At 38.7% G+C, this 27257-nt stretch overlaps 2 protein-coding genes and 1 long non-coding RNA gene across 5 annotated transcripts in view; all 3 read left to right on the plus strand.

The window, feature by feature from the left end:
* Window positions 1–4: 4 nt before the first annotated feature.
* LOC116700787 (uncharacterized) lies at window positions 5–6839 on the plus strand. Of its 2 annotated transcripts, XR_004334733.1 has the most exons (5): window positions 5–194; window positions 1493–1572; window positions 2224–2340; window positions 2890–3337; window positions 4943–6839. It is a non-coding gene; the product is annotated as an uncharacterized LOC116700787 (long non-coding RNA). The 2 variants fall into 2 exon arrangements; XR_004334732.1 differs by lacking the exon at window positions 1493–1572 and having other exon boundaries at window positions 17–194.
* Window positions 6840–8350: 1511 nt separating this feature from the next.
* slc25a14 (solute carrier family 25 member 14) lies at window positions 8351–18968 on the plus strand. 2 transcript variants are annotated; one of them, XM_032533318.1, is made up of 9 exons: window positions 8351–8652; window positions 9267–9368; window positions 10311–10449; window positions 11080–11174; window positions 15209–15294; window positions 15779–15874; window positions 16273–16397; window positions 16643–16856; window positions 17363–18968. In XM_032533318.1, the coding sequence occupies exons 2-9, from the start codon at window positions 9305–9307 to the stop codon at window positions 17402–17404; spliced, it is 861 nt and encodes a 286-aa protein (XP_032389209.1). In that variant the 5' UTR covers window positions 8351–8652; window positions 9267–9304; the 3' UTR covers window positions 17405–18968. The 2 variants fall into 2 exon arrangements, with proteins under 2 accessions (XP_032389209.1, XP_032389208.1); XM_032533317.1 differs by lacking the exon at window positions 8351–8652 and having other exon boundaries at window positions 9106–9368.
* Window positions 18969–25602: 6634 nt separating this feature from the next.
* Window positions 25603–27257, plus strand: part of LOC116700271 (heterogeneous nuclear ribonucleoprotein A/B) — an 18954-nt gene continuing 17299 nt past the window's right edge. The window contains exons 1-2 of the mRNA XM_032533314.1: window positions 25603–25615; window positions 26975–26978. The gene's annotated coding sequence lies outside the window, so the exon portion shown is untranslated. The remainder of the gene's footprint in view (window positions 25616–26974; window positions 26979–27257) is intronic.

Genomic DNA, 27257 nt, shown 5'->3' on the forward strand with positions numbered 1-27257 from the left:
AGCAGCACCCACGGAGCCGGAATCCTGTTCATACCTCTGCCAACGCCATCCTCCAACTGCTGTGACGAATTCTTGTGCCTCCACCTGGGCCTGGGATCAGTTCCTAAGAAGCCTCAGAGTGTTTTTAACCAACGTGAGGAGTTTTTTCCAGATCAGTCTGTCCGGAAAGAGTTCTTCTCAACAGGATTGTTAAGGTGATGATGTTATGTGAGTGATGTCATAGGGTGGTGTGTGGCGTTAGACAGGAGCTGGGATTTAGCTGCTGCTTCTCCATTGTGATTACACATCAATGTGGCCTGCAGCAGAGTTCGAGTTGTATCAGAGACCTTGGGGTTGTGTCTGTTTAGTGACAATCAACTCAACTTTAAAGGGCAAGTCCATTACGTTGTTTTATTTTAGTTAAGTAGTAGTGTTTTTCATGTGTTCAAATCCAAATAGTCATATTTTCTTTAAGTACAACATTTTGGCGTCAAAACCTGTTTTCCTAAGCCCTTTTAAAAACCTTTTCCCACATGACCTGACATAGGTTTTTCAGATGATGACATTGCTACATATATCCTTACCTATAGCAGAGATGGCAAAAGTACTCACTTCCCATACTCAAATAGAAGTACACATACTTGTGTTAAAAAATACTCTGGTAAAAGTAGAAGTACTGATTTAACTTCTTTACTCAAGTAAAAGTAACAAAATACAGGCTGGGAAATTTACTTAAAGTATAAAATTAAAAGTAGCCTTGCAAATGACAACCATTTTTTATGCAAAGCTACCTGGACCACGCACATGTTACTAGAGTGTAAGCTGAAAAACTTCAGGGGACATGGAAAAAGGCTCTTTATACGTCATTGTCTACATTGTAAATGGATGTCTGCCAATAGGGCTAAAACATCACACATATGATGATTGTGACAGAGACTGGGACTCCAGGTTAATAAGATTCTGACTGAGTAGCAAGATATGAATTCAGTTGTGATTCTGTGAGAATTCACAGATCCATTTTCTCTTTTTTAATCTTGCCCTTAACATTTAAATTAATCTACATGTATGTGTGTGTGCTGAAATATGGCTTTCGGAAAGAAAATAAAGGATAAAATATGAATTGCTAAACAGGCATTAATTAAGAAGTTACCCATACTTTAAGAGTTCTGCAGCACATTCATCTACTATCTCAAACATCTCTCTCAGATAAGGCCGACGATGATTGGGAATGTCTTGCTGCTTGTCTGCTGAATCTCTGGGATCTCCGTTTTCTTCATTTTTTCTTCATTTTCGATCATGTCGCCGTCCAGAGTACTATCTGCTAACGTTAGCGCCATCAAGCTGCAATGATTTGCCGCGAATGAGTGGCGCCGATTCTGTCGAGTCGTATTAGTGGTGCAACATACAGCATAATCCCATCCAATTAGATTGAATATGGTATTGATGACGCGAAAATGTATTTATTGGAAACTTGTTTGTATAAAGCTGATTGTGGTTTCCAACTTCGCCCCAGGTGTGTCTGTTAAAACACGGATGGAGACAACTCTCTTTTGATGCTTATTACACTCAAGCAACGTGCAACCTAGCTGACAGGTAAAGAACACAAACATAATCACAAAAATATTTTTCACCGCTGGGAACGGGAAACTGAAGCTGTTATATGGCTCTCTTCAAAGCCACCAGAATCCTTTGACAAAAACAGTCATTTTATCCTGCTGGTCTACCGCTGTCTGGATCAGCCAGTTTGTTTGTGTTGTTGTGTGACCTTTGGATCCTGACCAATGTGTCTCCTCCAGCAGGGATGTTACATTGCTTTGCTTATGTCCAAACTTAATTTTAAACTAATTTTGACTCAGCTAGTGCTAGCATTTATCTACATTACTCATAACCTCATTGATTAGCTTACTGAGATAGCCTACTTCACAGCTTGTTTTGCTAAGACTGAGCAGCTGGAATTTGCCTGCTAATAAAATTGCTTTTTAGCCAATTAAAAAACATAAATCATAAGACATCAATTGACTTGACCTGAAAGCAACTGCTTTGCTGTACCAAAGTCTGTCAAGAAGAAAAGTTTCCTAATAAATATATCCATAATGTATTGGTACTTTTCAAAATACTGGACATAGGCCAAGATCTTTGAATATAATGTTTCTTTCTGCTTTGTGTCAGTGTACCAGTCACAATCACCAATGTACAAGAAAGCAACAACAACAAAATAAGTGATTGCATTTGTGTTTCTATCAGACGTAAGATGTCCTTAAAGAGACGGCTGCTGTCCATGTTGTTGTGCTGTGTTTATTGCGTGGCCTCGCTCTTCTGTCTCCACCCAAACCGCAACAACTGCTTCTCCATGGGAGCTCGGTGAGTGTCAGTGTGTTAAACTTCGACAACTGTTTAAGAACTGTTTTGGTTCCGAAAATTACAGTTTTTGTGTATGTAGTTTTTTTATTGTTATTTTTTTCACATGCTGTATTAGAAGTTGTACTTCAACATATCTGAAAGACTACAGCAAATGGACCGCTGACCATTTATTTAGAGGGTGTGATTTTCACATTTTTTAATTCAAGACCAATTAATTAAAAGTTGTCAATTAGCAAAAGATATGGTGGTCAGTTGTGTTAGGAGCTAAGTTAAGTTAAGAGTAAGTTAAGAGTTAGGGTAATTTAAGAGTCAAACAAAAAAGTTCTTTGACGTAGCATATTTGCATATGTGCTCTTCTTCTGTGGTGTGGGTGTGCTAGTTATTTCTTTTCAAAAGAAAAACAGTTAAAGATGCTGGCTCACTCAAATGGCATTTCAGCACAGCTGCTCTTTTGGCCCTTTCTTCAGTACTTTTCCTTTTCTTTATTTTCTCTCTTAACTTCTCTCTCTCTCTCCACATCTCAGTTCAGTTCTTCTTAATTCCCCCCAGGAATCTGTTGTCAGTCGTTCAGCAGCTTTACCAGCGTGCTATTCGACTGCTCCGCACCACTCTGTGATCCACAGCGCTGCCTGTGTTTCAACCACCAACCAACAACTCCGGACCTGTCCTGCCACTGCGGCCACTGTGGTTGTGGTCAAGCATGTCCACCAGTAGGGCATCACCAATTTAAAACAATACGAAACAGAGAAAGAGGAATGGTTTCAATCCACTCATGGACTTTCAGTTTTCTCTGACTTGGGATCCAATTGCCCTGTTGTGTTCACTACTGCAATTCTCTAACTATATTTTAGATGAAGGGGCGAGGAGTATCTGAAAAAGTTAATTTTTTTACTGACGTGGATTAACATTGGGGTTTCTGCTGTGTGATATGCGAGTGAAGTGGAAAAGACATTGTCAATGAAATGCATTTTGAGGGTTCACTGTGAGCTTGGCTGCTGTGCTGTACAGTCCCTGACAAAAGTCTTGTCGCTTATCTATTTTGTAGAAACACCTGCTATTAACCTGACTTTTAATTAATCAATTGGTGTAAGAAATAGCTCATATGAAAAGCTAAAACCCTCCCAAATGATGTTCAATGCACTGAAATAAATTAGTTTCACTAAAAATAGATTTATTATTTAAACAAGACAGAAAAGGTCAAATTTTGGCAAGACAAACGTTTTGTCGCTATACAGAAATTGAACAAATTTACTACAATACTAAAATATGTCAGCAAATTAATAGTGGTGCTGTGAGATTCAAATTTAATATCTTGTATGACTTCCATGAGCTTGAGGACTGCATCCCTGCGGTTTAGCAAGGATTCATACAATGTATTGATGAAGTCATCAGGAATAGCTAGGAAAACAGGTCTTGCATGCTCCCAGAGTTCATCAATATTCTGGTTTGGTCTTCCATGCTTCCTCTTTATCCTACCCCACTATGCTCAATGATGTTCATGTCTGGTGACTGGGCCGGCCAATCCTGGAGCATCTTGATCTTCTTTGCCTTGAGGAACTTTGAAGTGGAGATGGAAGTATGCGGGGAGCACCATCCTGCTGGAGAATTTGGCCTCTTTTATGGTTGGGAATAAAGAGGTAGCTAAGATTTCTTGGTATTTGAGACTATGATGTTGCCTTCCACCTGCAGATCTCTGCACCACCCCATACTGGATGTTACCCCAGACCATGATTTTTCCGCCACAAACTTCAGTTTTTCGGGGGAATCTTGGATCCATGCGGGCTCCAGTAGGTCTCTGCAATATTTGCGGCAATGTGGTGTAATTCAACAGAAGATTCATCTGAAAAATCCACTTTCTTCCACTTTCCATCGTCCATCCTTTTAGCAGGCTGTGGGCCTTGGAAATGCACACGGTTTTAATTGTCTTTTGTTTAGTGCTGGCTTCTGGCCACTGATTCAACCATGGAGGCCATTTCGAGACAAAATCCGACAAAAGTTCTGGTTGACACAGGGACTTCAGGGGACCAGGTCTGGTGGAGCTCTGCTGCAGTGGAAAATGGGCTGGCTTGGATTTTCGAGCCAACAAACGGTCCTCTCAGCAGGTCTTGCGGGGTCTGCCTGACCTGGGCTTGTCAAAAACGTCTCCAGTGTCTCAAATGTTTTTTAATCTCTGTACTTGATGCTGAGACACATTGAAGGTGTCTGCCACATCAGCAGTGGATCTGGTCTTCAGCCCTTGATAATCAAAACTTTAGTTAGGGTGAATCTTAGGCATGTTTGCAGATGTTTAGTTGCAGTTGATGTGAAGGGCTAGTGTACTGGGGTTGTTTTTATACACACCTGAGAACTAATTGATCCATTATTAGTTATTAGTGAAGTGAAGCTCATATGACAAGGTGACAACACTTGTGTCTTTGCAAAAATTACGCAATGGGCTTTACCAAAGCTGGGAATATAGAATACTTTTTGACAGTTTCTTTTGCACTGAAACATTTACAAAAGCTGTTGGATTAAAATGAGCCATTTCTTGTAAATAATCTTGATTAGACATTTCAGTGGCACTTCAGGTCAATTTGTAGACAAGCGACAAGACTTTTGTCAGGGACTGTACACTGCAACAGCAGAAGAATGAAGGTTAAAGAAACAGCCTTGTAACCAAGGGGTTGTTGGTTAATATTTGTGGACACGCTGGCAGTATTGTTGTAGTAATCCAAAAGTCAACATGCATGAATTAATGTTCATGGTTCAAGGTCTTAAAGGAGACTGGGTCAAAAAGGTACTTGAGAATAATCAGATCCAATCCAAAATGCAGTCAACCCAAACAGACCCAAGCAGAGAGAGAGAGAGAGAGAGAGCACTAGCACTGGCAGCAGTAGCATTCCCCATCGATTAAGGAGCAGCCATAATCAAATTAACTAGCAATTCATGTTATTATCCACTGAAACACTATGTGATCAGAACTGATAGTGAGTACTCTCAAGACCTGAGTCATGCACCAATACCACCAGGCGCTAGTGTGACCAGTTATGGAGTTTTTCCACTACATGGTACCTCCTGGACTGGCCTTGACTCTGTTCGCCTTCTTATATTTTCCGTAACAAAAAAAAGTCCCTGGTACCTGCTAACAGGTACTTTTTTTAGTATCACCTCAGTTAAGGTTCCACGCGAGCTGAAGCAATACCAAAAGTTGACGTGAATACCTGCAGACTACTACGGAGAGAATCGTCACTATTCACTACGTCATCATTGCTAGCAACAGACGGGGGTGTCTTGAACAAACCCAGCATGTTTAAGTAGTTTAGCCAGCATCATTTTTTTAAACTAAATTTGTCCTCTGGTTGTGGCAACAGCCACATGCCGAGAATCAAAGACAACACACATTTGTTGTTCTGTGTACTGTACGTGTCACGGCAGTTTCCTGCTATGATGACCCACCACGCTCTCCTCACACATGAGGCGGTACTAAGCTGCAATGGAAAAAGGAGGATGGGGCGCCGCAGTCGAGTTGAGTCGAGTCGAGCATTGGAGAACCAAGATGACCCATGAAGACTTTAATATGCCACATCAACACTTAACTTGGGCTTTGCAAGTGCACAGTTGTACATAATGTGTCCTTACCTCCCGGTGTAAGAGCTCTACGGGGGAAATACAGCAAGAGACACATCAAATTCTGACACATAGAAAAGGGAACCATATGCACCAAGACAGCTTTGCCTTGTTTTTGTTGTAATGTCATTTACAACTATATGTAGGATATGTTTTAGATTTAAATGGCATTTTGAACTGCCAAACAGTTTTCTATACAGACATTACTGCTGTGTAGCTGCCTGTCCCCATTAAATGACAGACTAGGTCAAGGCATATGAGCTGACTGATGGCTTTACTGGCAGAATGAAGACTGCCTGCAGCTGTCATTTGGCAACTAAAACCACTTCACAGACCCTTCCACACATGCACTGCAACCCTGAAATTATTTAGACATTAACCAGAGGATCTGTATGTGAGAACCCAAAAGTCAGAATCAGTTGGACCGGACATTAAATGGACTTTACTCTGCCAGCTCCCTGGTACAACGTCTGTGCAATCTCCAGTTTAGCCCATGTGTGAACAGAGCAGTTGGTTCAAAACCCAAAGAAAGGACACGTCCACAAATGAAGAAGGAAGACAGCAACAAAAATATCAAACTGGAGAGACATTGAGATTCAGGAATTTCTGTTGGTAAGGGCCATGGCTGAACTTTTTCAACAAATTTAAATAACAGCAAGAGACTTGTTTGTTTTTGACCATTTTCACAAACTGACTACATGACAATACAATACATCTACGTCATGTCCTGCCTTCTGAATGCTCTTGCGAGCACAGCCCCTCACCTAAACACGAGTATTTCTAGTGAGAATGTGTCTGACATTTCTGTTGTGTGATATGAAAAAGGGCAATATCATTATTTACTAAATAGAAAGATCCACTCCAATGTTCACTCCAATAAAACAAAACACATTTTCTTTAAAAGCCTATGTGAGTTATTTTTACACCATCTCTCTATTGTTTAACTGTGTATTTCCAGTAATGCAGGCAATATGCCATACATCTTCTGAATGACCTAGGTCTGTGGTTGTAAAGTTTCATAAGGCTGTGATCATCCTGGAGGTCACAAAAGGTAATTTTATAAAGTGAGGTATAAAATTTATTTATTTATTTATTTATTGTACCGGTCTCACTACAAAGAACTGGCTATCATGGGTACTAAATCATCAAACCCACAAGAATCTTAGCCTTTCAGTCATAAAAAATATGCAATGCCAAGACTGTTTAGGGACCCCATTATGCAGAAATAATTCAAGTTCTAATTCTAATATACCATAAAATACCTAAAATACCTTTTAGAAATGGTAAAAATAACATGTTTGTACCACATGATAAAAAACGTCATTCTCTAAGTCGCACACTCTAAGAGATTAGCGTAAAGTGCTGCTAAACTTATTTTCATTCAGATATCTTGAGGTGAAAGGTCAAGGGAGTCACTTTCCAGAAATAGAAGTGACTTGGAGCTTGCCGTAAAGCAGCGTCTCTGGCCTTATACGATGTGTGTGACGTCATTGAGATTTTAAAAGGCTTTTTGTAACAAAAACAGTGACTTTAAAATAATCTAACTCCCAGCAGTGTGTATTTCCTCCACTTTCAAATGTAATGTTCAAATTTCTAAACAAAAAATTGTGTTCTGAGAAAAGTGGATTTTGAGGGGTATAGCTCCATAGAAAACCATTCATTCTGCACTTGCCTGGTACTCTGGTGGAACTGCAACTACTTCAAAACCCAGTAGTATTGAGAGAGTGGAAGTTCTTCCCTTTTTAGAAATTCTTTGGTCATACCAACATATTTAGACAGAGAGCATGAGAAAATATTTAAGCATGTAAACATGTTCTAGTAGAAACAAAAAATACAAGAATGAACCTGAAAATTCATGGCACTTTTAATCTGTCATTTCATACTAATTCATCGGAATCAGAATCAGAATCAGACAATTTATATCACCACTATAGCTTTTAAACAGAACCAGCTACAGCCTTTGAAATAGCCTACTTAGGGGGCCAGAAAGAGCCAGAGGGGGCCAGAAGGGGCCTTTGTAGTACCAGACAAGGCAGAAGATGTTTGGTCAGAATGAATGGGAGGCAGAGTTTAATGCTAGACACTACCATAAAATACAGAAGAATGTGACCGGGAAAAGGGTTGCTTTATTTACTGAGTTTGAAACAGAAGGGAAGAATTTGTCTATACCAGACTTAGATAAGGGCACACAGGATTGAATGCTACATTACATATAGTAGGGAATGGGAATGGCTTTTGCATGTGCTTTTTGCATGTGAGAAATATAATGATAGTAGAATAAATTGGCAGGAAATGGAAGAAGATAACTCCATCTATGATATACTTAAAGAAAAAGGGTATGACAAGGGAGAGACTTAAAGCTTTATTTATTATTCTTAATGATACTACAATGAAAAGAATATAAGTGTGTTTTTTTTATTAATACAAGCCTAGACTCTATGAAGTTCATGGTATTACACACTCCTGTACAGTTGGTGGCGGTATACTAAAACAATAGTAATCTGCCAAGAAGAAGAAGAAGACGAAGAAGAAGCAGAAGAAGAAGAAGAAGAAGCAGCTCATTTCTGCTGTATTTGACATTAGTTGAAATGAGAAGCTAACCACATTCAAGAAGTTTTCTGGTAGTGCTCTATTGAAGTCAAGCCACGTATTAAGTCATGGAAAACTAAGTCAAATAGCAGGTCGCTGATTTTATCGACACTACAGGTACGTGACATTTCGGCTGAATGTAAAGGTTAACGTTACTAGTTGCTAACTGGTAACGTTAAACTTGCTAACAAGCTAGCTAGTAATTTCCACAGGTGTTAGCTGGCTAGCCTTTAGCCTAGCAGGAGCTGTCTGCTTCGTTCGAGCTAACGTCAACCGTCAGAAACAGTTTGCACGGCCATCTGTAATAAATGAACGATTTTAAGTTTTTCAGTTTTTACATAACTAAAATAATTTTGTGTATAATTGTTTATAAAGTAGAGTAATCGGTCATTGGAAAATGTTAATGATAATAAATAACTTTATTTAAATATCGTGACAATGTTGCTGTATCCATGGTTTGTCCTCTCCGGCTCACCAGCCAATTGAATCGCTTAAAGATTTGATTGACTGAACTCCCGGCCAATTGCAACCCCTCAACAAATATGATGGCTCTCTCCGCGGTGTTCGGCACAGCGGGCGTCTCTTTCCGGCGCAGTACGCTGGGATGCAGATGCTGAGGAGCCTCGTTGATCTGTAGCATCATTAGATCTCAATGTTTATCGCCATGTTGTATTGTCTGAGGTCGCAGCACTGCGTTGACCTCTGTCTGGGCGGCCTATTGTTGTTTCTAGCGGGGCTGCAGCAGGTGGAAGCAGCCGCCTCCGCGGAGATGGTCAACTTGAACTGGAAGCCGTTCATCTACGGAGGGATGGCCTCGATTGTCGCAGAATTCGGTAGGCGACGTGATGCACCACAACATGCAGACCTTAACCGTCTTCTATGCTAGTGGATGTACACGCTGTAATGCCATGGCTGCACATGTTTTATGCAAATATTCTTTTATATTCAATGTTTTTGCAGCCATAGGAAAATTCAACATCTGCTAAGTGATAGTAGCTTTGGCTACAAAAAGGGAACATGCATCCAGCTGAATACATATCAAAGCTCTTTGATGCACAATGCATTATCCTCAGGGTTGGAAATTAACTTTTTTGTCCTCCTGCCACTGTGATTGATGGATTCCAGAAGCATATTTGGCTGGTGCTTATTTGCAGATGTACATAATTCAGCAAGTTAGAATTCAGTCAATTTGTTGGTACACATCCACACTGCTTACTTTAAAATTGGCTCAACACACAATTGACAGGTTGTTTCATAGAAACACAGTAATTAACATGGCAGCTAGCCCCAGTTTGTAACAATCAGGTGTGATCATAACAATTTAGTCAAAGAGCTAGGATCAGTTTTTTTAAGGATCAATATTTAACCAATTCCCAAAGCTGCAACTCGTTTTGCTAATCAAGGACCTAAGCCAACATTTAAGTTGTACAAGTTATTTTTGTACATGGATTTTGTCTTCTATTATGTTTTTTTTTATATATATATGCACAAACACATACTGTATGTATGTATGTGTGTGTAAATGTTAGGTAAATTTGGCCATTTCTGTTGATTCATTAGGATTCATGTAATAAGAATACACCAGAGGTGAAAACTGAGGCAACCCAGCAGCATGAATTTGACAGTGTACTAATATTTGGTGCGAAATATTCTTTTTACCTAGTCATTGTCAGCTCCAATATTTCTGTAACTACACTACTTTAATTTTCTTCAATAAGTTAAACTTGGTTTATTATCATGTTTATTCTTATTGTTATTACATTTTTAATCCTCAGGGACATTTCCCATTGACCTGACTAAGACGCGACTACAGGTCCAGGGTCAGTGCCAGTACACGGAGGTGCGCTACAGGGGCATGTTCCACGCCCTCTTCAAGATCGGCAAGGAGGAGGGCATCCGAGCGCTCTATTCTGGGTATAGAACATGTTTATTTAGGCTCCTTACAAACAAACACTATGACATTCTATGTAAACTCACCACAGCTGCTTTTTTAAGATCAAACCAAGATTATGCTAGTTTGGAGAACAGGAAGTACAAATTCACAAAAATATAGTATAGAATAATACAATGTAGTATTATAAAATAACTTGTGTCTCATTGGGGGGGGTGCTTGTTGTTGACCCTGTTGCCATGTAGGATGTTCTACTTGAAGAGCTTCGGAATAAAAATACAGACACATCACCGACAGTATAAAAATAACATCCAAAACACAAGATTCACTCTCAGTGGTTTCTGTTTCATGAGAAATACTTTCAAAAGACTATATAATTAAAAACACCAAAAGAAAGAAATGTTTTGCATTTTGAATGAAGAAAGCTTCTCTTTGACTTTGAATAATGTGGGTGTGATTCAAGTATTTTATGTCTACAGTAATTAAGATTAATCTCTGCTTTTGATTAATGGACAATGGGACTGGATTTCAAACTTCTTAGTAAGACTGACATTTTGTAGATTTTTGAAGCCACATGATAAGCACTTTCTCTCCATGCCTTTAGTTTACCCCCAGGGTAAATGTTAAGGAACATATTTTACCTCTCCTCTCAGGATTTCTCCTGCTCTGTTGAGACAAGCTTCTTATGGGACAATCAAGATAGGAACCTACAACTCTCTGAAGAGGCTGTTTGTTACCCATCCAGAAGGTAAGTTTCTATCTCTGATAGCCTGTCTTCTATCTTTTTGCTACCCTTTCTTAAAAACTCTTTCATAAGGCTCTAAAATTACAGCCTAGGAGACTAGTCTTTAGAATTCACAGACTTGAAAATTTGAAAGCATTTTCGACCACAGTTAAGCTCAGCAGAAGGCTAAAAAATGAACTTCAGTGGTTTGAACAGGACTGACAGCAAGCAGCATATTTAATTAAAAATTCATATTTTCATGGTGGCTTTGACTGGTTTAAGGCGTGTGCAGGCTCCTGCAAACGGTTTAGTCTATAAGCATTGATGACAACCCTAACCCAACTGAAAACCCATTGTGAGCTCTCCAGTCCCATAATAAGCAAAAGTATTTACAGCCATCTCAGTTAGAGTAGAAGATACTACCATTAACTGCTGAGTGCCGGCTAGCTTAGCTGCAATAGCAAAGAATTTGGCAGGAGTAGCTCCTACATCATTTTCTTAAATTTATATTTTAGCTGGTTAACTGATGCTGATATCCAGAGTGAAGTGTAATAATAATAATAATAATAATAATAATATGGTAGAACATGTTTCAGTTCTTAAACAAGTAGCCAAAAGTACAGTGCTGAAAGTTTAGAATAAAGGCCCAAATTTAGTAGACTTTTGTTTGTTGTTTACTCCACTACCTTTTACTCTACATAACACTCAAAACATGCTGATGGATGAATGCATCGCAATATCCGTTTAAGTTTACGTTATATTTAAAACATTTTCACACCTTTACCTTGCTGTCAGACAGCCCTGTTTACACAGTGGGAACTGAAGTTGTTCTTTGTTTTGGGTTTGAGGACATTGGGTTCAAGCACTGGGTTCATGACTGAACCTCTCGTCAAAGCCACAAAAACGCTAAAATAAATTAATGAATAAAACGATAAAAAAGAATGGGAGTTTCTGGTCTACCACAATTTTCGTTTAGACCAGATACTCACGTGTTCCGCGAGGTAAAGTTACTGTTTTTGTTAATGGGGTCTGGTGGCTTTGACAAGAGTGTAGATAACTGCTTCAGTCATCTTAAACAGGGTTGTTTGACGAAAACGGTAAACTGTGAAAATATTCTAAATATAGCGTACACTTTTTTTAGGTGGCTAAACACATTTAGCTGCTGTCTACATCTTCAGTGCCAGTACTCCTGCCTGCTTCTCCAAACTGGGTGCATGCCGACCGCCATCTTCTGTAGGTAAAGCACTGACAATGGATAAGTACCCAATATAACCCCGCTGCAGAAAATCAGAACCATCACTTTAAAATGTTTATGCAAAAAAATGTTTATTTCTGAGCCTACTTATATTGCATTCTGGTTAAATCTCATCCTGAGACTCATTCTTCCTTCTTCTGTTTGGACTCAAAACGTCGTTGGTGCCTTAAATAGTACGAACTCTTTGCAGGCCTTCACTCCTCTTTTGTTTGCCTGGGAATCACAAAGCATAGTCACATACTGTATGCAAATAATGTCGGATCAGCGCATAAAGACATATAATTCCCAGCAATTTACCCTGTTGATATTGGTGCAGTTTCATTTATCCCTAACACATTTTTTTTGCATCAGTAATACTGTAAAGTCTGTGCCTTTTTTGAGATTATGACTGTACACCCCACATCCACCAAAAAAAGGTTGGATAACTACCTGTTTTGACCTGGCTGGAAGCAGACTGAATGTATTAACCTGCCGGCACTAATTTGCAAGCTAAATAAGAGACAGAGCTATTAGGAAGGAAGAGTGGAGACAGACTGTAAGTGCTCCGGTGTGCTCTTTCCCTCCTATGTGATATTGATCTATTGAGTACAAAATTCTATATATTTAATTTCAATGGAAATATTAATCTTGATTCATAGAGCTCTTTTTAAACTCTAAGTTACACAGTGCTTAACAAAAGCGGCACAATTAAACATAAGTCATTAAATCATCGGGTTTTAAAAGAGTACAGACAACTTAGTGTATAAAAATTATTGCATTGTAGGAAAACGTAATAGGAAAAATCTTTAAGGCCAACTCCATCTGCATTGTTTTCCAAGTCTACTCAGCCTACGCAACAAGCACTGACGTAGGTTACCTCAGTAAGGTTATGAATAATGTTGTGGTTTGACTAAACAAGAAATTTGAAGATGACGCCTAGATCACAAAATATTGAAAAAAAGATTTATTCATTGAGAAAATAATCTACAGAAAAATCTTTTGACCTAAATGATGGTAAATTGCAGCCGTAAATTAGAGCAGTTAATTATAGATCATCATGTGGTGTTTTGTTACCATGAATAATAGCTACGTTATTAGCACTGTTTAAAGACTTGTTAGTTGCTGTGCAGTAAATCTTGCACTTACATTTACAGCATGCACCAAAGTCAAAGTGGTTCCGTTTTTTTGTTCTTGGGAGCTCTGAAATTCACAGAGAGCCACTTCCGTTATCAGCCAAATGGGTTTGTGCTACATTTATCAGCGATATGCTGGCGCCAACATGTTTCTGAGAGTGACAGGAAGCTTGTGACCACAGGCTCTGTCTTTTCCCTTATTACCCCTCTGTCTGCTTTTCTTAATTGTTGTTTTTCTTTTCCCATTGACTGGTTCTTTTTCTATCTGGCACCACCTTTTACTGTCTCTATTCAGATGATTTTTATGGTTAACAGCTCGTGTTGAGATACAGTTGTAGAGTACACTTGTATGTAGATAACCTAAATTAGACTACAAATCTCACTAAACTCTGTGACTTAAATACTGCAAACTCCTAGGGAGCCATTAAATACATCTAGTATCCAGATTGTAGCTACAGCAGATATGATTTAACCTTATTACATTTAGACTTGGTTTTAATGTGTGGGGCCGCAACACTTTTGAAATGCAATTTTGGAGGTCCACCAGCTGCCCTCCTTCAGCTCCTAGCACCAACATCACACTGGGCAGTAGGCCTGCAATATTGGGGGAAAATATGTATCATGATTTTTTTTGCTTCAAATTAATATCACAATTCTCTGCCACAATTTTTTGTTGTTGACCATAACAAAATAAATTGGCAGTACCAACCAGACTTTTTTGGGTACCTAAAGCACATTGCTCATCACTACAACCCTTTAAACATAGAGGATTCAACGAAAAGAAGAGAGAGCATTGTGGCGCTTGGAAGCACTTTGAAACCTATTTTATACAGTCTATGTTTAAAACTCACGGAAGAAAGTAGTAGCGTTTTGTGTTTCATGCGGCTCATGAAATTAAATGAGAATCAAAGTAATTTAAAAAAAAGTTTTTATAAATCGATTAAATTTAAAAAATGTAATTGTGAAAAAGGTTTAATCGTGATCGCGATTTTACGATTAATCATGCAGGCCTACCGGGCAGTTTTCTTATTTTATTTTTTTTCTGGATCTGGTTGAGGATGGTCCTGATAGTTGTGGAAAACATTTGCATTTACACTTCACTCAATGTACAATCATCAGGTCACAATCCATCCATTGGCAATTCCTCTTAAGGAATACCTCTACTTTCATGTGGTCAAGCACTATATGATTGTAATCAGATCTCACAAAACACATTTGAATGCTAGGTGTAAAGGGGACCTACGTAGAGGGCATTAATTCCTAAAAAAAATAATGTCTTGTCTGTAAGATACCATTTTTTTGTCTTTCTGACTTTCTCATAACTTCTGTCATGTCAATTAAGATCCTATATTTGAAGCTTTGCTAGAATCAAATCATACAAGCTCTATTTCTATAAGTGTCACATTCAAACACTCCAATTTGAGTCTTGTTTAGGTCAGAGAATACCATCTTTTTAAACATATCTTTATACTTATTCCTAATAAGGTCAAAACCGTTTATAACTCCCTTGACAAAATGTTTGACAAAGTAAATCAAAAGGCAGATCATATGCATCATCATTTGAGGGTGTATGCAAATAAGATATCATCCCTGTAATATCTGTAAATAATAGATTATAGACTAATCTCAATGGCATTGTGTTTAAGTGCTTTTTCTCTGAGTGTGTTAATAAGGTGTCTCTTTCCTGCCAGACGAGACCATGGTCATCAACGTCTTCTGTGGTGTCGTCTCTGGAGTCCTGTCCTCTTCCCTAGCCAACCCCACTGATGTCCTCAAGGTGATTTGATTTGTAATGATGGGGACAAGGCTTGAATTAAAATATCTGTTCACCAAATATATCAATCAATATCAAGACAAGCCATCGATTGCTAATTCTTACAGGACTTGATCACAGATACAGTTCCTTATAGAAAGTGCTGCAAAACCAATTTTATTTTCCTGGGTATCTGGCTCAGTAACACACACACACACACACACACACACACACACACACACACACACACATTAATGAATTAGAAAGTTAATCGATGATTATCTTTTGTAATCTGTAGTCCTTGATGAAGAACATGTGCTGATTACAGCTACTGAAATGTAAAAACTGTTTTAAATATTTCAATATATGTATATTTTTAAATGGTCTGGAGGCTTTATTCCTACAGTTGCTTAAAATGAATCCTCAAACCTGAGTTCAGACACTAAGTGCCGCGTTGTAAATTAGTAGCAAAAAATGTTTTATTTATTTTCTGTCTGTTTTTGTTTAGATCAGAATGCAGGCGCAAGGCAGTCTGCTCCAAGGCAGCATGATGTCCAACTTCATCAACATCTACCAGACAGAGGGCACCAGAGGGCTGTGGAGAGTGAGTGCTGGATTACTATGTTGTGGATATGGTTTTCCAAGATGGCTCCCCATTCATTCTTTATGAGATATTTTTTTTATTGGACCCAATGGCTCAAATAGTCATAATACAAAATTTAAACTTGGGAGTGTTTGTGGACTTAAATTTAAGCGTGTGCTGAAACTGAGACATACGTGGATAAATTGTCATTAGTTTTTTATTCATCAAACAGCTGCTTACTACAGTCAGCTTTAAAATCAAATCAATTACAACTTTAACAGATCCAAAAACATCTTATTCACATGTATCTTGTTATCCAGTAATATGAGATTGTTGTATATATCGAGTCAGCTCTGTCAGTCAATAAATTGTACTGTTACATTCAGGCTTATTTTCTTCGTCATCCTCCTCCTCTTTAGGGTGTCATCCCCACAGCGCAGCGAGCAGCCATTGTCGTCGGAGTGGAACTTCCTGTCTATGACATAACGAAGAAGCATCTCCTTCGCTCTGGCGTCATGGGAGACACCATTTTGACACATTTTATGTAAGTTTATTTATTCTCTTTTTAGGTCAAGGGTGGTCCTCCTTTATGGTCATAAATGTCTTAAAGTAGTACTAGTAATGTTTCAGTAGTTATGAAAACTGCACAGGAAGCCAGCGGCTGCAATGCACAATGACCTAATTGCTTTTGTTTATCAGCTTGTTTTCTTAAATGGGTAGACACTTGAAATTTGAATGAAACTTTGGACTGGTCCATTAACTTTGTTCCATGTCTGGTTGGGTGTACAGTTCAAGTTTCACGTGTGGCCTGGCGGGGGCGCTGGCCTCTAACCCTGTGGACGTTGTCCGGACCCGTATGATGAACCAGCGAGTTTTGTCAGGAGCCCCCATGTATAAAGGAACACTCGACGGACTGATGCAGACGTGGAAGAATGAGGGCTTCTTCGCTCTCTATAAGGGATTCTGGCCTAACTGGCTTCGGCTCGGGCCTTGGAACATCATTGTATCCTTTAAAACCTACAGAATTCCTTCAGGTTGGGAAAAAACAGGGAAATCAGATTTCTAATCATTTTTAATTCTTGGAAAAACTGAAATCTGATGTAAAATGTTTCCAGATATACTGTTCACCAGACTGTTTATACTTTGAAATGGATTTTTTTCTATATAAACTTGTGGATACTCCCAATATTGGTGCTAAAACAATACTATAACAATAACTTTTTTCACCAGTCAATTGAGTTTATTGAGGTGCACCATGAGATTACGAGATGCAATTGAATGCATAGAGACTTGAAGAAGTACTATCTGTGTTGTTTCCATGACCTCTCCGAATCTGGGAGTGGCCATGGTGTCTCGCAAAGTGCAGCTAAGTCCTGTAAGTCAAGGTTGACCCAGGAAAGGTCTGGCATGTTGCTCATATTTCAGAGCTGCGTCAGTCTGCTGAGCAGATTCTGTCCGTATACTGTTGTGATATGAATTATAAAAAGCTTTCCTTAACACACTTCTCAGTTCTTCATCACCTTCGAGCAGCTGAAGAAGCTCCCGTTTTAACAGGAGCAGGAAGTGGGACTTCACTGGTCTGTTAGTGTCAGGCATAAGTGGGGTGTGAGCACGGCTGCACCTGGAGTTTTGGCAACAGTATATTTACACGATACAATACATTATTAGTCATCTGCCCATGCTTATCCAAATTCTTTTTTTCTTTTTTTTTTGTTGCAATGTGTTTTATTTATTGTCACTGGTTCGGTTTTAGTATTGTTTTAAGGACTGTTGCTTTGGTGATTGCTCTCACCCTCAACCACCTGCGACACTCCCCAGGCAGCTTAATGTTTGGTTGTAGAAGACTGCAAGTTTGGAAGACTGAAGTTTATTTCCTTGAGCTGATTGAAACGACCGTTTACAGAGTTTATGGGTTGAGTGAGTTTCTCAAAAGACAAACAGAGATGACACTTGTGATTGTTTGCTCAGGATTTCTATACAGATCTGGGAAAAACATTGAAAAATGTATTTATAAGCCTATAAAATTTATTTATAAGCCTAGGAATTACAGAATGTCAGTTCAGTCTTGCATGGCTATATGCACAGTTTGTGGAGTTTAATAAAAGGGGTAAATAATAAGAAGTTTTAAATTGAGTGACGTTTAGGAGCCCTATACTTTGAATGCATGGGCGCTGCATGAAATGTGCTCGGAAAATAAGTCAATTTAACTGCTAATGTGAGAAATTGCATGGATGAGTGGTACAAATAGATCAACTGTTACAGGTAGTTACTGTTGTGAGAAGGAATTAAGACCTTGTCAGAAATCCTACTCAGCAGCACTCTAGGCATGGTGCAAAATGGGTTTTTTTGTTTACCGGCCAAATAGTTAGTAAATGTTTAAATTTGACCAGCCTCTTAATAGAGTACCATTGTTTATTTGCCGGTGAGTAAAGTACATCTACCAGCCACTTGCATATTTTACCAGCATTTGGCCGGTGGATGGTGCTAATTTTGTACCCTGACACCAGGTGATCAGTGGTTGATCTCTGTAAATGGATGATGATACTCAGCAATATCAGGGGTGTATTAAAAGGGATAGTTTGGATTTTTGGAAGGGGGGTTGTATGAGTACACTGCTTTCTTCAAACTAATATTTTGTTGTTAAGAATTATTTTTTTCCATTCAATGGGTCAGTTGCCAGAAAATAACTCAACATGTTTGTTTTTCTTTTATTTTTTATTTCATAGGTAAAGCAATTTCCTGTGAGAGCCACTGCAGTTTTACTTGAAACCATCAGAAACCTGAACCAAAGCCTCTGACAAAAGGGAGACACGTTAGCTCTTATTCATTCACAGCCAAAAGAAGTTTGTTTGTTTTCTCGTCCTCGTTTTTAAAGAAATAATCAATCCGGATGGGTTACTGCTATGAATGTGTTTTTTGTCTTGTTTTTGCTGTAAAGACCCGTTTTTCACATCGTTTTCTTGATGTTTATCTACAGTCTGCTGCAGTATTGGGAGCTAATTTTGTTATTAACCCACAAGAAAACGATCCCGTACAATGTAACTTGCTGAAAAGACTCATTCACACATAACACATTATCTTTTTATGTCTAGGTGTTTATAAAATGCTTTGTTGCGCGATTCTTACTAGCGTGTTCCGTTTGAGGTCAAGTTCTGGCAATAAAAGAAAAGGGGCAGCTGGTGTGGATAGACAGTCCAAAAGAGGGCCTTGGTGCCAAAATGTGTTTCTCCCAAGCTGGGTTAAATTAATTTGCAGATCATTTTTAAAGAGATTAAGTGTGCAGCTACTCTCAGTTGGTTTCCAGGTGAAAGTCTGTGCTGGAAAGTTTCTATATTCTGTATTGATTACATCATTTGAATTTTGTAAATCACATTCTCTAAACTCCACCCAAATATAAGAAACCAAATGCATTTTTACTCTGAGCACTTGGAGTAAGGAAATTTGATTATGGACAAATTTTTCCAATTATTCCGATGCCACCTAAATGCCGCACAAATGTCTTATCTCGCAATATTAATGAAAGTGAAAATGAATTTGTGTATCCACCACGTGGTTCAGATCTGCTTCAAAAATGAATGGGTTTTTCGCTGGTCCACGTGTCACCCTTCCACAAAGTTTCATGAAAACCAGCCCAGTAGATTTTCCAAAATCCACTGAACAAACCGAAACGTATGTGTATTTTTAATAGCGTAACAGTTATCCTAAGACATGCGACAAATTATTTAAAAGTTTGTTGCTATTTGAGTTGTCTTTCTTTGGTATTTTTAAGTAAATTGTAAGTTTGTATCGGTTTAAAAGGCTGTAGGTATTTGTCAACGTTTGGTTAATCTGCTGGTCAGTCAAACAGTCAGTTGCTCATTCTGGCAGAAATTTTCTTGGGCTTCATAGCTTGTCATCAGATGTGTGTCTGAAAATGATCCTAAGACTGAGATGAGTCATCGTTCCTCTGTTGTACTGGCGCAAGCATGCTGGATTCTATAACTGACACACATTGCAAATGTGTATAATAATTTATAGCTTTAGTACTACTACATGTACTGCTGTAGGCAACGTTGCTGTTCAATTTTGTCTGTCCCCTGCTCTGTGCTGTAGTTGGCTTGGTATACTTGGCTCTTTTCACACTGCACTTCTACTTGCCATGGGTTAACTGTAGGTTGAGCACTTAACTAATGTTTGCAAGCAGCAACATACATTCCATTAACTCAGATTCACACTGGCAACTTTTAGCCCCAAGCGTAGTAATTTTTCAGGGGATAACCACGCAAACTTGAGGCTAACCTTGCTCCAGATCAGGGCCAGCAAGCCCTTGGCTAAAGTCGGGGTTAACCCATCTGAAATTGGCCAGGGTTGTGGTAGCGTGAATGCTTTTCTCCCCCAGGATCCCATCTCCCGTAGTTAAGAGGGGGGGCTAAGACTAAGTGCCGTGTGAAAAGGGCTCGAGAAGCAGACTGTAATCCAGTTTATCCTGGTCCGGCCCTATCTTGGTGATATTTCAAAATTTAAACTACTTGTTGAGTTACCTCTTAGTTTGTTTTTTCTTCAGCCTGCTTCTTCTTCTTCTCTCGATTTAAAAACGCACATGATGTCCTTTCACCATGTAATGCATCAGGGGTCTTTGCAGCTGCAAAAATCTCACCAAATTTTTAAAAAAAATTTTTTTTTTTTTACTGATCCTGATTGCAGAATTCAAAATCAAACCCAATTTCAACCATACCTTCAGCATCAGATATGAAAAGTTAACAATAGCAGGTAAATATGTATTTTTAAGGACTTCATTCATTCAGGTCATTCTTTCTTTTCTGGAGCTATGATTTGAGCTATTTTCAACAACGCATGAGATTTTATTCGGCCACGAGCAGCAACTCCAGTTGGCTTTATTGTGTGTTGAATTAGAGTGCAGTCGGGACACAACTCAAACTTCTGTGCTGAAGAGTGGAGCTGTTTAAAAAGCCACAAGGTTTTGAGTGTGTGTTGGAGTCTGTAGTGTCAGGAGTTCCCAGGGTCTTTCTGGTGAACTTTCAGTATAGTTATTTTTATACAATTCTGGAGTGCTGGGTTGGGTGTCTGTATTGACTGAAATCACCCAGTTTGAGTAGAATGGAAACTTCTCCAAACGATACGGTCATGACCTGACAGAAGACAAAGAGATGCAGCTTGCAACAAAACAAGGTTTAACATGTGTTAACTAAATATGCAAAATAATCACAATGAATATATTCAATCCTTTTTGTACCTGGATATAGATTAAGAAAATGACTCTTTGCGAGCATTCTTGGCTTTATTGTGACATGTGATTGGCCCTCTCCCGAAGCAGCTACAACCCATACAGTCTGTGGTGTGTATTTGACAGAGTTCTCAGTTCAGCCTGTCGAGAAGCTTCCAGTCACATGATGGGTATTGACTAAAGTAATTTAAAAACATTTAAAAAATGGTATCAAATGAAGTATTGGTATCAATCTAGGGGTACTTGTACTGGTATTAGGCCTGAACGATTCGGGGGAAATTAGAATCACGATTTTGTTTAGCTTAGAATAGATATCACGATTTTTTTTTTTGCAATGTTTTTTGCACACATGAACCATGGCAAAACAAAACAAATTGGCAATACCAAACAGATTTATTTTGGCACCTATAGCACACAGCGCATCATTGCAAGCCTGTAAACATAGACTTCAATGAAGAGGAGGGAGAGCCTCCCAGCGTTTTAAAACCTATTTCATACAGTCTGTTAACAACTCATAGAAGAAAGTAGAAGCATTTGTGATGCAGTCATCTCGTAAAGTTGAATGAGAATCAAAGTCATTTAAAAATAATAATGAAACAAACAAAATAAGAATTCAAAGTTATTTAAAAATTAAATCGTGAACAGGGTGAATCAAAATCGCAATGTTACGACTAATCATGCAGACCTAACCCTATCATTTTATTTTTTTAATGACAGCCCTTACAGTTAGGTATAGTACTTGAGTACACCAAAGTGTCACAGCATCAACCACTGCAACCTACGATTACTTACTTTTTTTTGTTTTTTTTATCTGTGCGGATCAGGTTTATTTGAAGTTTAATCAGCATGTTGACTATAAATTGCTCCAGTGTCTCATCGTAGCAGTGTATTCACTTTGTGTTCAGTGTTACATGAACTGTCCAGCCTTTAAAACGTCCAGAAGGATTTCAGTTAGTGTTTGCCTCTGATCGTCCTGTAGTTCATTCTCGTGATCGTGTTTGTTGTAAAATGTCGTACTTTTGGCAACAATTATTTTAGAACCATAAATGTATGTATAAAGCGTTTGCGGAGGTTTCTCTATTTTGTCGTTGTTTTAAAGGGCTTTGCTTTTATTTGATACCTGATTTAAAAAAAAAAAAAAAAAAAAGTTTATTATTTTTGAGCATTTTATATTTTAAAGATTATGGTTTTTGGGCTTTTCCGCCTTTTAATGGACAGGACAGCTAGGTGAGAAAGGGGAGAGAGAGAGAGAGACATGCAGGAAATTGTCACAGGTCGGCTTCTGGACCTCTACGTCAAGGCATAAACTTCTATGTACTGTATATGTGCGCCTGCTCTACCCACTGGCCCAACCCGGCCACTAGGTCTTTACTTTTGACAGGACAGCTGAAGACATTAAAGGGGGAGTGACATGCAGCAAAGGGCCGCAGGTCGGAGTCAAACCTGGGCCCGCTGCGTTGAGGACTAAACCTCTATGTGGGCGCCTGCTCTACCAACTGGGCCATCCGGGCACCCATGTTGATCTGATTTGACCTTTTTAGATGATTTATCTATTTATTTGACTCTGTGAACCTGGGAACAGTTCCGCGTGCGCTGCTGCCCATTCCTGCTTGAGTTCTTGCACTAAGTATTTAGTCCTCACACTGGCCTGTTTTACTATATTTTTTTGTTACAGATTTTGTGTTTTGATTTAAACGGTTACCAAGTGCTCTGAGTCAACCAAGATTCAAGATTTCATTTGCATGGTAAAAGAGAAATAGGCTCCACAATCTATTTCTGACCGCTAGTTAACTTGCTAGTGCTAACTGTGCACTGTGTGTTATCCTCACACTCCAAATAAATAACGGAATTATATCCACAAAACTGCTCTGGTCAAATCAGAACACCGTTGATATGAAAGCTTGTTTTAATAAAAACGTGTTTTTGTATTAAAGGAGGAACTTTTGTTCCTTAAACTGATAATGATTGTATAGCACTTTATTTATTTTTTTTGAAAGAGAGCTTGTGATTGTTCTCCCCTGACTACACAGGAGAGCCTCTGCAAAACGTGCCATGTAACCAGATTTTAATAAAAGAAATACTTGTAGAAAGTATACAATTTGAAATAAAGGTACGTGGGCCGTTGATTATTTGATGTTTTTCTGTGGTTTTACCTCAGAAGTAGTATCAAATTTGTCCCACTTTCCCTTCAGACATGTTTTTCTGCCTCTGACTGAATCTGTTTTTACTTCTTTTTTTCCTGGAGCACCGTTTCCCCGTCTCATGTTGCACCAAACAATCACTGTAACACTGATCAAATGAAGATGTTGGCCATTAATTTAGTATTGATTATTGGATTTTGACTGGTCAGCATCATTCCTCCTGATCACATTCTGAGAACCTGCTTCGTAAATTTTCTCTGGACATTTAGTTTCTGACTCCTTGTTCAAGTGACACTATAAATATATTCATAGTAGTGAATTCTCTTCTAAACAAAGGAGAGTAATTCATGTCCCATTTCTATCTTGATGTTCCAAAGGCATCAGTCAAAATGCTTTGTCATTCGGATTTTAAAATGCATATTTACTGCCAAATCTGCATCTGTGTGGTTGTCTGACAGGAGAGGGAAATCTATTAATACGTTTTGCAAATGTCCTCTGAACTTCCACGTGTTTGCACTTTGGTGTATCGTTGCTGTCTATAACCTTTATGCTTGTTCACTTAATGAATTTCCATGATAGACGTTTTGAGTGGGGAGGATTATTTTTTATTTTATCTTTGATAGAATGGGTTCAGCTTTAAGTAAAAAATTAAATGTTCACTTAAATAAAATAAATGCTGTGATTGTTTCTTTCTGTATCGGTGTCTTCTTGCTTGTTCAGTTAGACTGGTACAATCAATCTCCTTGATTGTAATATTTGACAACATATTTGATGTTTTAAAAACTATTTTCAAATGGTTTGGGTCAGTCAGTGGAACCCAGCTTCTCCATAGCATTGTCTAGTTTCTACTTTTTACCACAGGAGGGAGCTGTTGTATGAAAGTGACTTTTTCCCCCAGAAAAACCTTGATGTAAAAACGGAAATATTTACACAGCAGATCTAGAAATATAACCTAAAATGGGCCAATATGAAAAATGGAGCTGCAACTAACAAGTATGATGTAATGATTAATCTGCAGATCAATTTCTCAATTCAGAAACTGTTTAATTGCCATATAGGTTTTCACATACAAGGAAGTTGCCTTGGCGTTTGATGCTTACAATAAACCTATTAAGAGGCAATCAAAATACAGCAATGCAACAGTTAACAAATAGAAAAAGCAATAGAAACAAAAAGGGTTAAAAATGGATAAAAGTAAATTTATTGAAGCTTGTGGCAAATAACGCATTAAGGGGAGATGACTATTGACAGGAAACCACGTGTTACAGACCGCTCCCTTGAGTAAAATGACAAATTTCTCCGGGTTTAAACGTAAACATTTTGGATAATGTAAGTAGGCACAACCCAACTAAATTTGGGTCTGGTCGTTTTATACATATAAACTACGGAAAATGTACATGTTCACCTTTTTAAGGCAGAAAAATTAAAGTCTGATAATTATCACAATTAGTTTAACTGACTTTCTTTAGATTTTTTGTGGTCATGATTTACAAGCTGTAAAATTTGTGCGCTTCTGTGGGCTAACTTTCGTTTTTGAGACAAAATAAATAGAAAGCACAGTGTCAAGTATAATTCAAATCTTAGATTTAATTTGTCTAAGGTGTCCAATCAATCTGTATGTTTTTGAAAAGTGAGAGAAAGTTGATCATCTAGAGTGAACACACACATGCACGCACACACCGAAGCAGCCATTGAAGGGCTTCACGATAGCGTTTGCCCAAATATGAGAAGAACCGGACAACAGCGTTCTTCTTTGGAGGTGGGGCGGGCACAGTCAGGTGAGTCTTTAGGGCCTGGATAACAAGATCTACAGCTATCGGATCCTGTGATGTCATGGCTTTCAGAAGCCCCTCTGCAAAGCTGAGCTCCCGACGCAGGTCTGCGAACAGAGCCTTGTAGATCTTCTTAACAGATTGATGTTTAAAGTTGATAACAATGTCGGCGAGCTTGATCTCTCTCAGTGCCTTATCTCTCAGATCCAGTATGGCTTTATTGAAATCTGCTCTGAGAAGTGTTGTCCGGGCCTTCTCTGTGGTATGCAACAGTAACCCTGTAAGCAGCAGGATGACCAGTCTGTGCTTTGTGTCATGATCTGACTCAGAACTACACGTGTCAGACGAAACAACCGTGGAGTCAACAGGACTGACCGGCTGGCAAGCTGCCTTCAATGCTGGTTCAATGTCAGTATTTTCAACTGATGCCTGGCTGATTAAGTGCTCACATTGGTCCTGTGCATCTGTGTGCTCGTAACTCTGCAGCCTCTCACTGGGAATGTCATATGAGCCTTCTTCATTAGGAGACCTATCGCCCTCACTCGAATATAATCTGTTCTCATTAGAGCTTTCACCGGATATCCAGTCTTCCAAATCGTCACACCAGAACCAGGCATTTTCATCTGTAACAGTCGGGTGCCAAAACTCTGTAATCTCAGTCAGTATTTCCACGGCGTCTTTGTTCAAAGTAGAGTAGGTTATTTCACAGGGCCCATGCTCTATGACCATACACAGTGGCTTTTCTGCTGCAACGATGCGGTGGAAGACTGTGGCAATAGTGGTCCTCTCGAAACTTCTGCTGACTGTGCACTGATAATTCGATTGGCGCATGCATCTTAGTGTTTGATTAACTAGACCAATCATGGTGTTAAGAGTTGTAAAAGGAATGCAGTTACACTCCAAATTGGCTATCAAAGGCAAACTGTGGGATTCCATTAACACAGCTAAGCGAGAGTTGACTTTTCCCGTCACCTCGATGGCAGCTAGCCGGATGAATTCATCTAAGCTCTGACAGCGAATATGTGTTGAGTAATTAAAAGCATCAGCAAAAACCCACGGAAGGATGTTATTCATGTTAGCCAGGACATCATTCTCATTGATGCCGAAGAAACACTGTCTCGGGTTAACATGGTGGAATATCCGAGGGGCTTTCCTGTGCCAGTCTGAGGTGACAGGTTTTATAGCTTCCTGGATAATCGTTGAAAACATGTTTACAATGTGCTGACATAAGTCAACGAGCAAAGTCATACTAGACTTGTCATGCATGCCAGACACCACCGCATCCCAATAATTTCGAACCAAAGACCTCACATATGGGCCAATGTTTATGTCACAGTCTCTGATTGGAGGGAATTTCACATAAGCAATCACTCGGAGTCCTAATGAATCCATGTTGATGGTTGACAAAAAAAAATCTCACAAGAAGATCCTTACTTTTCAGTTTCCGTTGTCTGTCGTTCAGTCTTCACTACAGAAATATTACCCTGCTGCAGTTGTCCAAGCAACCTAAGCATTCTGTTTGCTTTCTAGAACGACGTCACGACATCAAAAGCGTTCCATTGTGACGTCATAGGGGCGGAGCCTTTCAGCAGTCTCTATGGAAATGAGATTCTAGGTCTATACTAATTGTTTGCACTGATTTGGCTACATATACAGTATAAATATAGATATATGCATTTCTTTATTTTACCTACGCCGATATACAGAGGTACAAACAGACATATAGACTAGACAAAAAGACAAAACCATAAAAACTAAAATTGCATTTACATTTTATTATGTGTTTGTTATACACTTTGTTATGGATGCTATGCATGTTATAATTGTTTAATAACTTAAAGGTCGTGATAGCTGGTTTTGTTTTTAAGATAAGATTGTGCTAAATTGCTTAAATTCATTTAAATGTACGCCTGAACATTTTCTTACTGGGCAGTTTCCAAAACTAGTAAATTGTAAACAGCATTTTATCTTAACTTGACTCAAGTAAAGCACTACATCAACATATATCTCAAAATGTTACTTTAAAAACAGTTCAAGGTTGTAAAAAAGATATTCTTTCACTAGTTATGCACACACATAGGCTGCAGCTGATGAAATGTAAGAAACTATAAATGTATTTACAGAAAACAACTGTTTCGAGGGGAGACACTGGTGAATGGGCTATACATTTAACTAATACTCTGTATAGTATTTGTTTTGCTGTTCTTAATGTATGAATTCCCTGTGCGGCGTCCTTGAGTGCCAAGAAAGGCGTCTTTAAATAAAAT

This window comes from Etheostoma spectabile, chromosome 13, assembly GCF_008692095.1.
Source record: "Etheostoma spectabile isolate EspeVRDwgs_2016 chromosome 13, UIUC_Espe_1.0, whole genome shotgun sequence".
Lineage (NCBI taxonomy): Eukaryota > Metazoa > Chordata > Actinopteri > Perciformes > Percidae > Etheostoma > Etheostoma spectabile.

Coding starts and splice junctions, on each gene's coding strand:
- slc25a14 (XM_032533317.1), top strand. CDS start 9,188: ATGTTTATCGCCATGTTGTATTGTCTGAGGTCGCAGCACTGCGTTGAC. Junction 15,875..16,272: donor GCACCAGAGGGCTGTGGAGA/GTGAGTGCTGGA, acceptor CCTCCTCTTTAG/GGTGTCATCCCCACAGCGCA. Junction 16,857..17,362: donor TCGGGCCTTGGAACATCATT/GTATCCTTTAAA, acceptor CACACTTCTCAG/TTCTTCATCACCTTCGAGCA.